Source organism: Prunus avium, chromosome 8 (assembly GCF_965620075.1).
Source record: "Prunus avium chromosome 8, drPruAviu1.hap1.1, whole genome shotgun sequence".
Classification (NCBI taxonomy): domain Eukaryota; kingdom Viridiplantae; phylum Streptophyta; class Magnoliopsida; order Rosales; family Rosaceae; genus Prunus; species Prunus avium.
The window spans coordinates 27637212-27653944 of record NC_142291.1 but is presented as its reverse complement, the minus strand read 5'-3'; the positions used below and the strand labels follow the sequence as shown (position 1 = coordinate 27653944).

Genomic DNA, 16733 nt, shown 5'->3' with positions numbered 1-16733 from the left:
CTAAGACCCTCCAATGCCAAAGTAAGTTTGTTTCTAAGAGCTTTTGTTACTGACAATGTATTTAGCATAAAAGTCAAGCCAAAAAAGTCTTGCCCCTGTATTGTAGTGAAGGGGCCTATTTATAGAGGGCATTTGGTATGCTCTTAGTACTTAATTTCGATGTGGGACTCGTGGGAGGGCCCTGTGAGGTTGACACGAGTCTTTGAATATTTTGGACGGAGTTTTTGAGGTTTGTTCGATAGAATCGGTAGGTGATACCGATTGTTCGCTGCCTTGGGCAATTGGGGAGTTTTACCAATCCACACGTCGCTGTATGAGTGGAGGGTCAGATATGCTACAAACAATATATATAAAATATCCACCACTTAAAGAACGTACGGTTCTTTCTAAAATTATTTTGATAGTTATAAGTTATAACCAAAATTATGCACCCAAAAAAAAATCTGGTAGAGAGGAGGAATTATGCAATATTCATGCTTCCTTCAACCTCGTTTATTTTTTTCTTCAGAGAGCAGTGATTTCAATGGTGAAGCCCATAGTTGGTGCAAGCATAGAGGAGTTGTGTTGCACTCTCTTCCCAGAGTGTTTGAAAGTAGCGGACTTGGGATGCTCTTCAGGACCCAACACCCTTTTGGTGGTATCAGAAATCATAGACAGCATCCACACAACTTACCAAAAACTCAACCGGTCACCTCCATCACTCCAAGCCTTCTTGAATGATCTTCCTGGAAACGATTTCAACACGTTGTTCAGGTCATTGCCAGGCTTCTATAAGAAACTTGAAGAAGAATATGAGAAGTTCGGGTCATGTTTTATTGCAGGAACGAATGCCTGGTTCTTTCTATGGCAGGCTCTTCCCCAACAATTCTCTGCACTTTGTTCACTCTTCTTATGCTCTTCACTGGATCTCTGAGGTTGATTTCTTTTTTTAATCAATCATTGAGTCGTTATTAGGCATAAACTCTTCATACACCCAGTTATATATAACTCATTTTTAGTCAAACATAAAAATGTTTCCATGAGAAGACTTTCTCAATCAACTAGGGATTTAAAAAAAAAAAATTATATATCTTGCAAGTTTGTCTAATTTTTTAGCTTTATCAACCAGTCTTCTATGAATTTTTTTTATTTTTTATTACTTTATTCAATTGGTAAACTAATAATAATTCTAAAATCATGTCTGATAATTTAATCTGATAAGTCATGAGCATAAACGTGTGTACGTAGGTTCCAAAAGGCTTGGTGACCAAAGAAGGAGAGGGACTTAACAAGGGGAACATATATATAGCAAAGACAAGCCCTCCAGTTGTGTTTAAGCAATACTTGGAGCAATTCAAAAGGGACTTCACAGTCTTTTTGAGGTCACGAGCAGAAGAGCTTGTCCCAGGGGGCAGTATGGTACTCACAACCACTGGCAGCATAAAGAGTCATGATCCCCTCTGCATTTGGGAATTTGTAGGACTGAAACTCGATGACATGGTTTTAGAGGTAATTAAATATTAGATTCTAGCAAGTAGGGCTGCAATATATTTCCTTTTTAGCTATTTAGAAATGTATATTTTGATGAATTATCAGGGTTTGATTGGTGAGGAAAAATTGGACGCATTCAATATGCCATTCTATACACCTACAACGAAGGAGATAGAAGAGGTGATCCAGGCTGAAGGATCATTTACTTTGCAAAGCCTTCAAGTTTTCAAAAATGATTGGGACTCTTATATAAAGCAAGCTAACAGTGGCCTTGATAAGAAGACGAGGGCTGCAAAATTTGCCACTGACATAAGGGCTGTTGGAGAGCCAATTCGGAGAAGAAGTGATGGATAATTTGTTTCGTAGGTTTGAAGCAGATGTTCTTGATCACATGGAAAGGGAGAACTGCCAGTTCATTAACCTGGTTATCTCGTTGAAAAATTTATTATATTCTACATTAATGTTGTTAAAAAAGTGGTACAAAGCACTTTTTTGCATTTATCTGAAGTGATTATTATAGTATAGTATAGTAAGTTAATGTCTCTAACCACTTGTTTTGTCCCACTATACAATTTAATCTCATAATTCGAATTGTTCATGTTTGAATTCATGCTCAAAGATCATCCTTATAAAAATCCACCCAAATTGAAACCATGTAGCCATTTGGTTATTGTTGTTACCATTCTATGGTTTACGCAAAATATTGTGTCTTTCTTTTGTAGTCTCAATTAGATATTGAATACTTTTTTATTTGAGTGGATTTTTTTTTTCGAGCGATGATCTTCCTGTGATAACTTAAGAAAATGAACTATTCGGATAATGGAAAGTATTCTGGAGTGAATCCAGATAAGTGATTAGCGCCGTATTAAGATTAACTGGTTAGCACTTAAAAGCCACTAATTGTAGTAAACATATTTCCGACATATCATCCAAAATAACAGCCATACATGCGGTTTAATGTTACTAGCTACTTACTATTATCCATCTAGCTAGTATCTAATCATCCATATTACACATTACCTCTAAAACCATGTCATCGAGAGTTTCAATCCAACCAATTCCATAATGTAGAGGGGATCATGGCTCTTTATGCTGGCGATGGTTGTGAGGACCATTCTACCCCAAGGCACCAGCTCTTGTGCATGTTGCCTCAAAAAGACCACGAAGTCCCTTTTGATTTGCACCAAGTATTCCTTGAACACAGAATGTGGCGAATATAATTAACTAGTCAAGTACCTTTGTAACATTGTGAACAGACTAACCATCAGAATCACAAACAACAATGAATTATCAATTGTCAATCTAGACATCCCATGTCTGCTTCCTTATCGCATTTTCAGACAAACTTTGGTTCACGTGGCCATGAAAAAGCTTGAGGCTGAGGATTCAAAGTACAAAAACAACCGAACCTTGATTTTGACTTGTAATCTCAAATAGCTAAATGACAGTTGCCTTTTTTTGGGGGGTTCAGAAATGGCAGTGCATATGGGGGTTGAAGTTTGGTCAGTGTGCCCAAATTATATTCCAGGAAATAAGTTAATTAGCACACCTTCGACTTGCATTGTGATTTACTCTACAGTTTCATGGGACATAATGAAAGTTTGCTGCAAAACCACGGCTGTGGCTCTGCTTTTCTTTTTCTTTTTTGGGGGTCAAAAGTGGCTCTGCTTCTGACCATAAAAACTTAGTTGGAATTGTGGCATTGAACTTGATTTGTTAACTACTGCAAGTAGAGAAAAACTTAGTTGAAATGAACTTGTTATACTGCATTTAAATTACTCTAATGGGTGTGATCCTAATCAACAAAAAAAAATTAATTAACAATCTCGAACATGAACTTCTTTTTCAAGGGTCTTAAATTTGAGTTTGGATACTTAATTAGGGTTTTGGGTTTTCTACGAATCAAATACTAAAACTAAAATAAAAAATTTCCGAAGAACTTTCACTTCCATTTTCCTTGCCTTCAGAGATAAAATTAATAATAAATCGAGATACAATTAAACAAGGAATCTTAATTGTATGCGATCTACTATTAATTAGCGCACACACTGTTTTTTTTTCTTTTTGTCAAATGATGCCAAAGATGTGTTACGTAGGAATATCTTCTAAAATGTAGGAATTTTTATAAAAGTCTGGGGTAAAAATGTGACAAGTTAGTTGTGTTCGGTAGGCATTTTGCTATAAATATGCGGGAGTCTTCTAGCAGAATTGGTACCAAGAGGGAGAACACAAAAATGAAGGTAGAGCAAGTCCTACACATGAATGGAGGAGTTGGGAAGACAAGCTATGCAAATAATTCCCTACTTCAAGTTAGTCACCCTCTCTCTCTCTCTCTCTCTCTCTCTCTCTCTCTCTCTGTGTGTATATATATATATATATATATTATATAATATATATATATATATGGACATAATATCCACCACTTAAAGAACATGGTTCTTTCTAAAATTATTTTGATAGTTAGAAGTTATAACCAAAATTATGTACCAAAAAAAAATTCTGGTAGAGAGGAGGAATTATGCAATATTCATGCTTCCTTCAATCTCGTTTATTTTTTTCTTCAGAGAGCAATGATTTCAATGGTGAAGCCCATAGTTGGTGCAAGCATAGAGGAGCTGTGTTGCACTCTCTTCCCAGAGTGTTTGAAAGTAGCGGACTTGGGATGCTCTTCAGGACCCAACACACTTTTGGTGGTGTCAGATATCATAGACAGCATCCGCACAACTTACCACAAACTCAACCGCCCACCTCCATCACTCCAAGCCTTCTTGAATGATCTTCCTGGAAACGATTTCAACACGGTGTTCAGGTCATTGCCAGGCTTCTATAAGAAACTTGATGAAGAACATGAGAAGAAGTTTGGGTCATGTTTTATTGCAGGAATGCCTGGTTCTTTCTATGGCAGGCTCTTCCCCAACAATTCTCTGCACTTTGTTCACTCTTCTTATGCTCTCCACTGGATCTCTGAGGTTTAAATTTTTTTCTTCTTTTTTTCTTTCCCTCCTGTCTTTTTTCCTTTTTTAATCAACTTGTGTCCTTATTATACTGTTTACTCTTAATCAATCCCTGGATCTAAGAGAATAATATTTATTAAATCGTGTCTGATAGTTTATAATGCAACAACGTAGGTGACCGAAGAAGAAGAGGGACTTAACAAGGGGAACATATATATAGCAAAGACAAGCCCTCCAGCTGTGTTTAAGCAGTACTTGGAGCAATTCAAAAGGGACTTCACAGTCTTTTTGAGGTCACGTGCCGAAGAGCTCGTCCCTGGGGGCAGTATGGTCCTCACAACCATGGGCAGCATAAAGAGTGACGATCCCCTCTGCATTTGGGAATTTGTAGGAATGAAACTCAATGACATGGTTTTAGAGGTAATTAAATATTAGATCATATTTATTTCTAATAGATTTGGGACATAATAATTATTGCTAATTTGAAATGTACTTTGATGAATTTTCAGGGTTTGATTGAAGAGGAAAAATTGGACACATTCAATATGCCATACTATGCACCTACAACCAAGGAGATCGAAGAGGTGATCGAGGCTGAAGGATCTTTGATTTTGCAAAACCTTGAAGTTTTCAAAAATGATTGGGACTCTTATATAAACCAAGCTAACAGTGGCCTTGATAAGAAGACAAGGGCTGCAATATTTGCCACTGACATAAGGGCTGTGGGAGAGCCGATTTTGGCGAGCCAATTCGGAGAAGCACCCATGGACGATTTGTTTCGTAGGTTTGAAGCAGATGTTCTTGATCACATGGAAAGGGAGAACTACCAGTTCATTAACCTGGTTATCTCGTTAACAAAAAAGCGTTGAGATGAATATGCAAGAAATGGGGCAACAAGATGTGTGTTCCATTTGCTTTGTTTATCTTTGTACCTTTCAGGTCTTGGACTTCAGTTTATTGTTAAGAATAAATTTGTTTACATTTGGTCATCTTTGTGTGATAGAAGTTGATGTTCCACTCCAAAACCAATTGGCAATGGGGGGAGTAGTCAAACTCCTTATAAACCCTTGCTAGATTTCTTAACTTTCCAATGTGAAACATTATTCACCTTCACATTCTCACATTGTGCCATTCATACTTCGATTTAAAACGTGTTAAAGGAAAACGGATGTCAAGTTCTTCGGAAAATTTTCTTTTTTAGTTTCAGTATTCGGTTCGTAGAAGACCCAAAACCCTAACTAGCTATCCAAACTCAAATTTAAGAACCCTAAAAAAAAGTTCATGTTCGAGATTGTTAATTAAATTTTTTTGTTGATTGGAATCACACACATTAGAGTAATTTAAAATGCAGCATAAGAAGTTCATTTCAACTAAGTTTTTCTCCACTTGCAGTAGTTAACAAATCAAGTCCAATGCCACAATTCCAACCAAGTTCATTTCAACTAATTTTTTATGATCAGAAGCAGAGCCACTTTTGACCAACAAAAAAAAAATTGCAGAGCCACATTAAACCAAGTTTTTCTCGATTTATTATTATTTTTATCTCTGAAGGCAAGGAAAATGGAAGTGAAAGTTCTTCGAAAAATTTTTATTTTAGTTTTAGTATTTGATTCGTAGAAAACCCAAAACCCTAATTAAGTATCCAAACTCAAATTTAAGACCCTTGAAAAAGAAGTTCATGTTCGAGATTGTTAATTAAATTTTTTTTGTTGATTAGGATCACACCCATTAGAGTAATTTAAATGCAGTATAACAATTTCATTTCAACTAAGTTTTTCTCTACTTGCAGTAGTTAACAAATCAAGTTCAACGCCACAATTCCAACTAAGTTCATTTCAGCATAGGAAGTTGATTTCAACTAAGTTTTTATGGTCAGAAGCAGAGCCACTTTTGACCACGAAAAACATAAAAAAATAAAAAAGCAGAGCCACACCCGTGGTTTTGCAGCAAACTTTCATTTTGTCCCATGAAACTGTAGATTAAATCACAATGCAAGTCGAAGGTGTGCTAATTAACTTATGTCCTGGAATATAATTTGGGCACACTGACCAAACTTCAACCCCAATATGCACTGCCATTTCTGAACCCCCCAAAAAAAGGCAACTGTCATTTAGCTACTTGAGATTACAAGTCAAAATCAAGGTTCGGTTGTTTTTGTACTTTGAATCCTCAGCCTCAAGCTTTTTCATGGCCACGTGAACCAAAGTTTGTCTGAAAATGCGATAAGGAAGCAGACATGGGATGTCTAGATTGACAGCATTAGCGCCATCTCCTTGGCCTCCAATCCTGTCTTTCATGCGCATACTCGTCATGTTGAAGTCGATTATCATTATGTTTGTGAAAAAGTTGTGCGGCAGGAGCTTGATGTTCGTTATCTTGCTACCATCATGACCAAATTGCCGACATTCTTACGAAGGGGTTGTCTATTCCACGTTTCCAGCTGCTGACCTCCAAGCTTCTAGTGCGTTCCTCCCCTGTTAGCTTGCGGGGGTGTATTAGATGACTATTGTCCTTAGGACTATCTATCTTGTATTTACGTTTATCCCATGTGGGATTCCTCTTGCTTATCTGATTACATTATATTCTTATCATACTTGATATAGGACTCTATCTGTAATACTGTATAAATCAATACAATATGCCCTCATGATAATTGAGGCTTTACCCCATACGTTGCAATTCTTTCAATTACAAGTCAAAATAAAGAAGTTAAAATTTTCAAAAATAATCAAAGTGCTGCCTTGAAAAGCATTCTATAACCCAGAAGTACTTCTAGACTTTTCTACCAAACACTGTCATAAGCGTTTTTAGCCCTTCCAGAAGCTCTCCTAAACGGGTTAGTACGCCACTCATCACTTGTTTGACTTCACTCCACAAATACATGTTTAATAAGCAATATATTAATTAATAAACCACCTTTATTCAAATAAAAGATTTTCTTGAGTTTATTATTGTTGGGCTTATTCTATTTTGATGCCTAGAGCAGCTGAATAATAACATAGCAATCAGATTTGATATTTGTTTTCTCAATTTAGGCATTGTTTTTTCCATTTAGAAATTGTGACACTGTACATCTACCCAGCAGAAACTCCCATTAGGATATACAACTTAATTAATATATACAGTAGTACTATTAGTCTTCTCAGGTCCAAATTTCAATGTCATCCATACACCCTCATCATATTATCAAAATGACACACTTGACAGTGATATGCATAGTTATAGTTAAGCTGTCATTGTATCAAAGAATGACAGATCTGCTGCAAGCGTTCTTGTATAAGGAAAGCCTTTAGCTGGCATGGAACAAAAACTGTCATTCCAATTTCCAAATATTGAGAAGGGAAAGAAGAAAAAGAAAAACTGTCCCAATCAAGTATTCCCATTCCACAAAACAGCAAAGTTTCATTCTATTATATCACATCACCTTCAAAATCAGAAAACCAAATGGACATGTGTCAATTTTTTTTCTTTTTCAATTTTAATGGGTGACAGCTGTCAAGAGATCGTTGGATGGGGATACCAAGAAAGTTTTTCTCCTTCTCAATACTTGACACGTTTCTATACCTGGCATCCCCATGGAAAGGAAATTCCTTTTGAACAAGACCATTAAATCTCACGTTATTGGCCCCTTCGGCTCAGCTGGATGATTCATTTGTCATGGATTGACCACGTCATTAAGCTCCAATAGGTGGCCCTCTCTCTCAAAATTGTAGTGTACACCTAATGGTGCCAAAGATGTGTTATGACGCTTGTGACTTATGGGGCCCTACGTAATAAGCTGTGTTATGACGTACTTAGGTTGTTTGTACACTTGGTCAATCAAATCATATCCCACGTAAGCTGTGTTATGTTGTGTTGGGTAAGCATCTTGCCGAAACCCGACCCGCTTCAACTCATCCCCCCACCTCTCCACCTTCACCTCAAAACGTTAAAATTTATTGGTGCAAGTTAGTAGTTGTGAATTGGAATTTTTGATACTTTCGAAGTAAAAAAGTAATAAGTTAGTTGTGTTGGGTAAGCGTCTTGCTATAAATATGAGGGAGTCTTCCAGCAGAATAGATACCGAGAGAGAGAGAGAGAGAGAGAGAGAGAGAGAGAGAGAGAGAGAGAGAGGAGAATTATTTGAGAACATAAAAATGGAGGTAGAGCAAGTCCTACACATGAATGGAGGAGTTGGGAAGACAAGCTATGCAAACAATTCCCTACTTCAAGTTACTCTCTCTCTCTCTCTCTCTCTCTCTCTCTCTCTCTCTCTCTAGTTGATTTTATATGAAGTACTTATAAGAGGAAAAGTAAATAATTTGTATATTCACCACTTACAGAGCACGGCTCTTTCTCAAACTATTTTGCGAACCAGAAATACGCAAAATTCATGCTTTCTTAAACTTTTTTCTTTCTTTCAGAGAGCAGTAATTTCAACGGTGAAGCCTATAGTTGATGCAAGCATAGAGGAGCTGTGTTGCACTCTCTTCCCAGAGTGTTTGAAAATAGCGGACTTGGGATGCTCTTCAGGACCCAACACCCTTTTGGTGGTATCAGATATTATAGACAACATCCGCAACACTTTCCAAAAACTCAACCTCCCACCTCCATCACTCCAAGCCTTCTTGAATGATCTTCCCCGAAACGATTTCAACACGGTGTTCAGGTCATTGCCAGGCTTCTATAAGAAACTTGATGAAGAACCTGAAAAGAAGCTTGGGCTATGTTTCATTGCAGGAATGCCTGGCTCTTTCTATGGCAGGCTCTTCCCCAACAATTCTCTGCACTTTGTTCACTCTTCTTATGCTCTCCACTGGATCTCTGAGGTTTAAATTTTTTTTCTTTTTTTCTTTCCCTCCAGTCTTTTTTCCTTTTTTAATCAATCCTTGTGTCCTTATTATACTGTTTACTGCTTAAATCGTGTCTGATAATTTATAATGCAACAACGTGTGTGTGTGTGTGGGTACGTAGGTTCCAAAAGGCTTGGTGACTGAAGAAGAAGAGGGACTTAACAAGGGGAACATATATATAGCAAAGACAAGCCCACCAGTTGTGTTTAAGCAATACTTGGAGCAATTCAAAAGGGACTTCACAGTCTTTTTGAGGTCACGTGCAGAAGAGCTTGTCCCAGGAGGCAGTATGGTACTCACAACCACTGGCAGCATAAAGAGTCAAGATCCCCTCTGCATTTGGGAATTTGTAGGACTGAAACTCAATGACATGGTTTTAGAGGTAATTCAATATTAGATTCTAGCAAGTAGGGCTGCAATATATTTCCTTTTTAGCTATTTAGAAATGTATATTTTGATGAATTATCAGGGTTTGATTGGTGAGGAAAAATTGGACGCATTCAATATGCCATTCTATACACCTACAACGAAGGAGATAGAAGAGGTGATCCAGGCTGAAGGATCATTTACTTTGCAAAACCTTTAAGTTTTCAAAAATGATTGGGACTCTTATATAAAGCAAGCTAACAGTGGCCTTGATAAGAAGACAAGGGCTGCAATATTTGCCACTGACATAAGGGCTGTGGCAGAGCCAATTCTGGTGAGCCAATTCGGAGAAGAAGCGATGGATGATTTGTTTCACAGGTTTGAAGCAGATGTTCACGATCACATGAAAAGGGAGAACTGCCAGTTCATTAACCTGGTTATCTCGTTGACAAAGAAGTATTGAGATGAATATTCAAGAAATGGGTCTTATGTTCCATATGCTTTGTTTATGTAACGTTTGTACCTTTGAGGTCTCTTGGACTTCAGTTTATTGTTAAGAATAAAGTTGTTTACATTTGGTCATCTTTATGCCATTCATACTTCGATTTAATACACATTAAAGGAAATGGAAGTGAAATTTCTTCGGAAAATTATCGATTTAGTTTCAGTTTTTGATTCGTAGAAAACCAAAAACCCTAACTAGCTATCCAAACTCAAATTTAAGACCCTTGAAAAAAAGAAGTTCATGTTCAAGATTGTTAATTAGATGTTTTTTTGTTGATTAGAATCACACAAAGAAGATTTTAGAAACTCCAGTTCAAGTTTAAAAAGATATTTTTTTAAAGAAAAATAAAAAAAATCCACCACACAATTGATACTTGAACCCAAAACTCCAATCTAGTTATTGTATGCGAAATTGAATGTGAACTTTTATGATTTAAGCTTGTTGGTCATTGATATTTTCATGTAATTGGATTTTTGTTTCTCATACCCCATAATATATTTTCGCGTTTATGATCCATTCACTTGGTTGATACGGCTTAACGTTTTTCCATTATGGAAGGTGTGATTGATACGGCTCCATCTGCATCCACAATAAGGGTTTGTTTTTTTTTCTTTTCTAAGGATAAATATTATTGTTTCGTTATCAGCTTAGGTCCCCTCTCCCATATAGGCTTGCATAAGGAGTGTACACTAAAACTTTTGCTCTTGCCGAGATGCAACTACTTCTCTTTAATATACATATAAAATAGAGGGTTGGTGATGGGAGATGTCATGGGGTTCGAACAAAATCATTCCCCAGTTATTAATCAAGCTCAGCTAGTTGACAGTTATACCCTAAACCCTAATATAATATACATACCGTTGTTGTTTATCTGTAAAGACGAGGGTTTTTAGTAAAACCGTCGTTGTTTTGATGTAAAGACAATAGTTTTTGTTTAAAAAGTCGTTATTTATGGGGTAAAGACGATGGTTTATAAAAACCGCCGTCATTTATGGGTAAAGACGACGGTATTTTTAAAAACTGTACCGTCGTCTTTTATGGGTAAAGACGATGGCATTTTTTAGAAACCATCTTCATTTATGGGTAAAGACGTCAGTATTTGGTTAAAAACCATCGTTGATTGTATATAAAGACGTCGGTATTTTTTTTTAAAAACCGTCGTTGATTGTATATAAAGACAACGGTATTGTGTTAAAAATGGTCATTGATTATATATACAGACGATGGTATTTTCAATAAAACCATCGTTTTATCATCTTTAAATTTGTCGTCTAATAAGTACCCAAGCTGTTACATTGTAGTTTTTTGTTTCCTATAGTTCTATACAACGTTTTTAACTAGAAAACCAATTATAATGCTTTATTAACGAATATATACAATCAAAAATTATTTCTTTCATAAAACTTGAAGATTCAATAGTTATTACATAGTCAACCAAACTTTATTTTATTACATAGATACTTTCTACCAATAATTAGAAATAAAGGAGTTCACAAATTCTACTAATTTGATATGAACTTCATCAATTTGTTCTTGGGTTGACTTAACTCTGCCTTCTTGCACATTTTCCAAGTTGTTGTATTCCCCTCCCCTGTAACAATATCAGCAGCAACGGGTCCTTCTACAAGACTTACAAACACTACTACAAAAATTGAAATAGACGACGGTAATCCACCGTCGTGTATTCGGTTTTTCAACCGTCGTGAAATCGAGCGACATCTTTTGACGCATAAAACCACGACGGTAAATCCCCGTCGTCTATTATTTGTAAAGACGACGCTTTTACTCAAAACCGTCGTCTATTATTAAGTAAAGACGACGTTTTTTTTTATAAAAAGGGTCGTCTATTATGAAGTAAAGACGACCCTTTTTATATGAAAATGGTCGTCTATTATGTGTAAAGACGACCAATTTCATATAAAAAGGGTCGTCTATTATATGTAAAGACGACGGTTTTTTTTATAAAAAAATGTCGTCTATTATGAAGTAAAGACGACCCTTTTTATATGAAAATGGTCGTCTATTATGAAGTAAAGACGACCCTTTTCATATAAAAAGGGTCGTCTATTATATGTAAAGACGACGGTTTTTTTATAAAAAGGGTCGTCTATTATGAAGTAAAGACGACCCTTTTTATATGAAAATGGTCGTCTATTATGAAGTAAAGACGACCCTTTTCATATAAAAAGGGTCGTCTATTATATGTAAAGACGACAGTTTTTTTATAAAAAGGGTCATCTATTATTAAGTAAAGAACTATGTTTTATTATATCCAAAGACGTTGGTTTTGTTAAAAAGCCATCATCTATTAAATGTGAAGACGACGATTTCTTGAAATATTGTCGTCTATTAACTCTAAGACAACGATTTTTTAGTAAAACCGTCGTTGATTGTATATAAAAAGACGTTATGGTGTTAAAAGAGGTCATTGATAATATATACAGATGACGGTTTTTCCAATAAAACCATCGTTTTATTATCTTTAGTTTTTTGAAGAGTCAATAGTTATTACATAGTCAACCAATCTTTATTCTATTACATACATACTTCCTACCTATAATTAGAAATAACGGAGCTCACAAATTCTACTAATTTGATTTTAACTTCATCAATTTGTTCTTGGGTTGACTTAGCTCTGCCTTCTTGCACATTTTCCAAGTTGTTGGTGTCGGAAACGGAAAGACCTGCACGAAAGAGACCCCAATACTCTTAAACATAAACTTGTTTAGCAGTAACCTAACCATAGCAAAAAGATCTATGCAGCTCTAGAATGACAGCAGAACACAATTGGCATAATTGGCAAAGTACCTGTTCTTGTGGTGGCACCATAACCTGTTCTTGTGGTGGCACCATAACAAATGAAAAATCAGAGATTCAGAAAATTAACAATGAAATTCCAAAATAATTAAAGTAAACAACAAAAAGAAAAAGTATTTTGGACTTGATGATGTTGTCGGTCCAAAAACAAACGGATCTAGTGAGGGATGGGTATGTTTTGCCTCATCTTCTTCGTCAGCTTCTTCTTGATTACAAAGGCCTTGTGGGACGGCTGTGCATATTTATAAAAAACCCAAATGAGAAACTCACTTAAATCCCACGAAATTAGCACAATACATGAACAAACATATATATATATATATATATATATATATATATATATATATATATATATATATATATATATATATAGACCGATTTCCATAAGTCTTTCTAGATCGAGTCATTGAGTTTGACGAGCGAGTTGAGTGCCTAAGAGCGAGATCTTCTTTGAAGAAAGTGAAGGTCGAGATCTTTCAAATCAAACCTTTCAACCAGCTTTGATTCTCAAATGCAGAACCTCCCTCTACATCTTATGGATCTGCGAAGACCTCAATCTCTCAACTCCTTCATTGATATCGATTTTTTGATGATTTTGTAGAGAGTTTCATGAGGGTGTTTTAGAGAGTCCAGGAGGGTTTCAAGGAGGGAGAGATAAGGTTTTCAGAGACGGGGGAAAATCTGAAAATTTGTCGAGCGTGAATTCACTTAAGTAGCCTTTTTTTAGCGTGTTTTAAAAGACGACGCTTGTTAATGACAGATAAGGTTTTCAAAGACGGGTGAAAATTTGAAAATTTGTCGAGCGCGAATTCACTTAAGCGGCCATTTTTTAGCGTGTTTTAAAAGACGACGCTTTTTAAAAAACAACGTCATCTTAACATATAATAGACGACCCTTTTTATATGAAAAGATTCGTCTATTCATAATAGACGACCCTTTTCATATAAAAATGGTCGTCTTTACTTCATAATAGACGACCCTTTTATAAAAAAAAACCGTCGTCTTTACATATAATAGACGACCCTTTTTATATGAAAAGGGTCGTCTTTACTTCATAATAGATGACCATTTTCATATAAAAAGGGTCGTCTTTACTTTATAATAGACGACCCTTTTTATAAAAAAACCGTCGTCTTTACATATAATAGACGACCCTTTTTATAAAAAAACAGTCGTCTTTACTTCATAATAGACGACCCTTTTTTAAAAAAAATTGTCATCTTTACTTCACAATAGACGACTCTTTTTTATTTATAATTTCATTAAATACAACATAAGATTTTGTGGTATCCACTAGTGTAAATATTTTAAATTGAAGATCAAATTGAGTCATTGTATTCATATAGGGTCAAGGAGTGTAGCTGTAAAAAATCATCAAAATCGGAGTTAAAATGACCGTTAAATCTTGATTTTTCGTTTATAACGGTCGAAATATTTTGTCCCGTTACTTGATCTCTGATTTTTTTTTTTTTTCCGATTTTTGGCGTATATGATCTCGATGTGTAAACAAACAACTTTGACGGTTGGATTGTTGAAATTAGTTTCGTAGAATGCGTATGCCATCAAAACAATATATTCACTAACAATTAAGAGTTTATTTATACTTTTATTAAATATAACATAAGATTTTGTGGTATCCACTAGTGTAAATATTTTAAATTGACGATCGAATTGGTTCATTGTATTCATATAGGGTCAAGGAGTGTAGCTGTAAAAAATCATCAAAATCAGAGTTGAAATAACCACTAAATCGTGATTTTTCGTTTATAACCGTCGAAAAGTTTTGTCCTATTACTTAATCTCTGAATGTTTATTTTTTCCGATTTTTGGTGTATATGATCTCGAAGTGTAAACAAACAAATTTGACGGTTGGATCGTTGAAACTAGTTCTGTAGAATGCGTATTCCATCAAAACAATATATTCACTAACAATTAAGAGGTTATTTATACTTTCATTAAATATAACATAAGATTTTGTGGTATCCACTAGTGTAAATATTTTAAATTGACGATCCAATTGGTTCATTGTATTCATATAGGGTCAAGGAGTGTAGCTGTAAAAAATCATCAAAATTAGAGTTGAAATAACCATTAAATCTTGATTTTTCGTTTATAACCGTCGAAATATTTTGTCCCGTTACTTGATCTCTGAATTTTTTTTTTTTTTCCGATTTTTGGCGTATATGATCTCGATGTGTAAACAAACAAGTTTGACGGTTGGATCGTTGAAACTAGTTTCGTAGAATGTATATGCCATCAAAACAATATATTCACTAACAATTAAGAGTTTATTTATACTTTCATTAAATATAACATAAGATTTTGTGGTATCCACTAGTGTAAATATTTTAAATTGACGATCGAATGCAGTCATTGTATTCATATAGGGTCAAGGAGTGTAGCTGTTAAAAATCATCAAAATCAGAGTTGAAATAACCATTAAATCTTGATTTTTCGTTTATAACCGTCGAAATATTTTGTCCCGTTACTTAATCTCTGATTTATTTATTTTTCCGATTTTTGGCGTATATAATCACGATGTGTAAACAAACAACTTTGACGGTTGGATCGTTGAAACTAGTTTCGTAGAATGCGTATGCCATCAAAACAATATATTCACTAACAATTAAGAGTTTATTTATACTTTCATTAAATATAACATAAGATTTTGTGGTATCCACTAGTGTAAATATTTTAAATTGACGATCGAATTGGTTCATTGTATTCATATAGGGTCAAGGAGTGTAGCTGTAAAAAATCATCAAAATTAGAGTTGAAATAACCATTAAATCTTGATTTTTCGTTTATAACCGTCGAAATATTTTGTCCCGTTACTTGATCTCTGATTATTTTTTTTTTTTCCGATTTTTGGCGTATATGATCTCGATGTGTAAACAAACAAGTTTGACGGTTGGATCGTTGAAACTAGTTTCGTAGAATGTATATGCCATCAAAACAATATATTCACTAACAATTAAGAGTTTATTTATACTTTCATTAAATATAACATAAGATTTTGTGGTATCCACTAGTGTAAATATTTTAAATTGACGATCGAATGCAATCATTGTATTCATATAGTGTCAAGGAGTGTAGCTGTAAAAAATCATCAAAATCAGAGTTGAAATAACCGTTAAATCTTGTTTTTAAAAAAACGTCATGTTTACTTCACAATAGACGACCTTTTTTAAAAACAAACCGTCATCTTTACATATAATAGACGACCTTTTTTAAAAAAAAACCGTCATCTTTACTTCATAATAGACGACCCTTTTTAAAAAAAAACCGTCATCTTTACTTCATAATAGACAACCCTTTTTTAAAAAAAAAACCGTCATCTTTACATATAATAGACGACCATTTTTATATGAAAAGGGTCGTCTTTAATTCATAATAGACGACCCTTTTCATATAAAAAGGGTCGTCTTTACTTCATAATAGACGACCATTTTCATATAAAAAGGGTTGTCTTTACTTCATAATAGACGACCATTTTCATATAAAAAGGGTCGTCTTTATATATAATAGACGACCCTTTTCATATAAAAAGGGTCGTCTTTATATATAATAGACGACCCTTTTTATAAAAAAACCGTCGTCTTTACTTCATAATAGACGACCCTGTTTTTTAAAACACCGTCGTCTTTACATATAATAGACGACCCTTTTCATATAAAAATGGTCGTCTTTACTTCATAATAGACGACCATTTTTATAAAAAAACCGTCGTTTTTACATATAAACCGTCATCTTTACATATAATAGACGACCCTTTTTATATGAAAAGGG

The 16733-nt window shown here is 34.9% G+C and overlaps 1 protein-coding gene and 2 pseudogenes across 3 annotated transcripts; all 3 read left to right on the top strand.

The window, feature by feature from the left end:
* Window positions 1-460: 460 nt before the first annotated feature.
* Window positions 461-1939, top strand: LOC110746403 (putative methyltransferase TCM_000168; annotated as a pseudogene). The gene is made up of 3 exons (XR_015826510.1): window positions 461-914; window positions 1228-1488; window positions 1576-1939. The product of XR_015826510.1 is annotated as a putative methyltransferase TCM_000168 (transcript).
* A 1732-nt stretch (window positions 1940-3671) lies between these two features.
* On the top strand, window positions 3672-5413 carry LOC110746402 (S-adenosyl-methionine 4-1-methyl-2-pyrrolidinyl-3-oxobutanic acid methyltransferase-like). Its single transcript, XM_088245202.1, has 4 exons — window positions 3672-3779; window positions 4035-4439; window positions 4599-4844; window positions 4934-5413. The coding sequence occupies exons 1-4, from the start codon at window positions 3705-3707 to the stop codon at window positions 5291-5293; spliced, it is 1086 nt and encodes a 361-aa protein (XP_088101328.1). The 5' UTR covers window positions 3672-3704; the 3' UTR covers window positions 5294-5413.
* A 3057-nt stretch (window positions 5414-8470) lies between these two features.
* Window positions 8471-10204, top strand: LOC110773163 (S-adenosyl-methionine 4-1-methyl-2-pyrrolidinyl-3-oxobutanic acid methyltransferase-like; annotated as a pseudogene). The gene is made up of 4 exons (XR_015826446.1): window positions 8471-8635; window positions 8828-9232; window positions 9378-9638; window positions 9726-10204. The product of XR_015826446.1 is annotated as an S-adenosyl-methionine 4-1-methyl-2-pyrrolidinyl-3-oxobutanic acid methyltransferase-like (transcript).
* Window positions 10205-16733: the final 6529 nt, after the last annotated feature.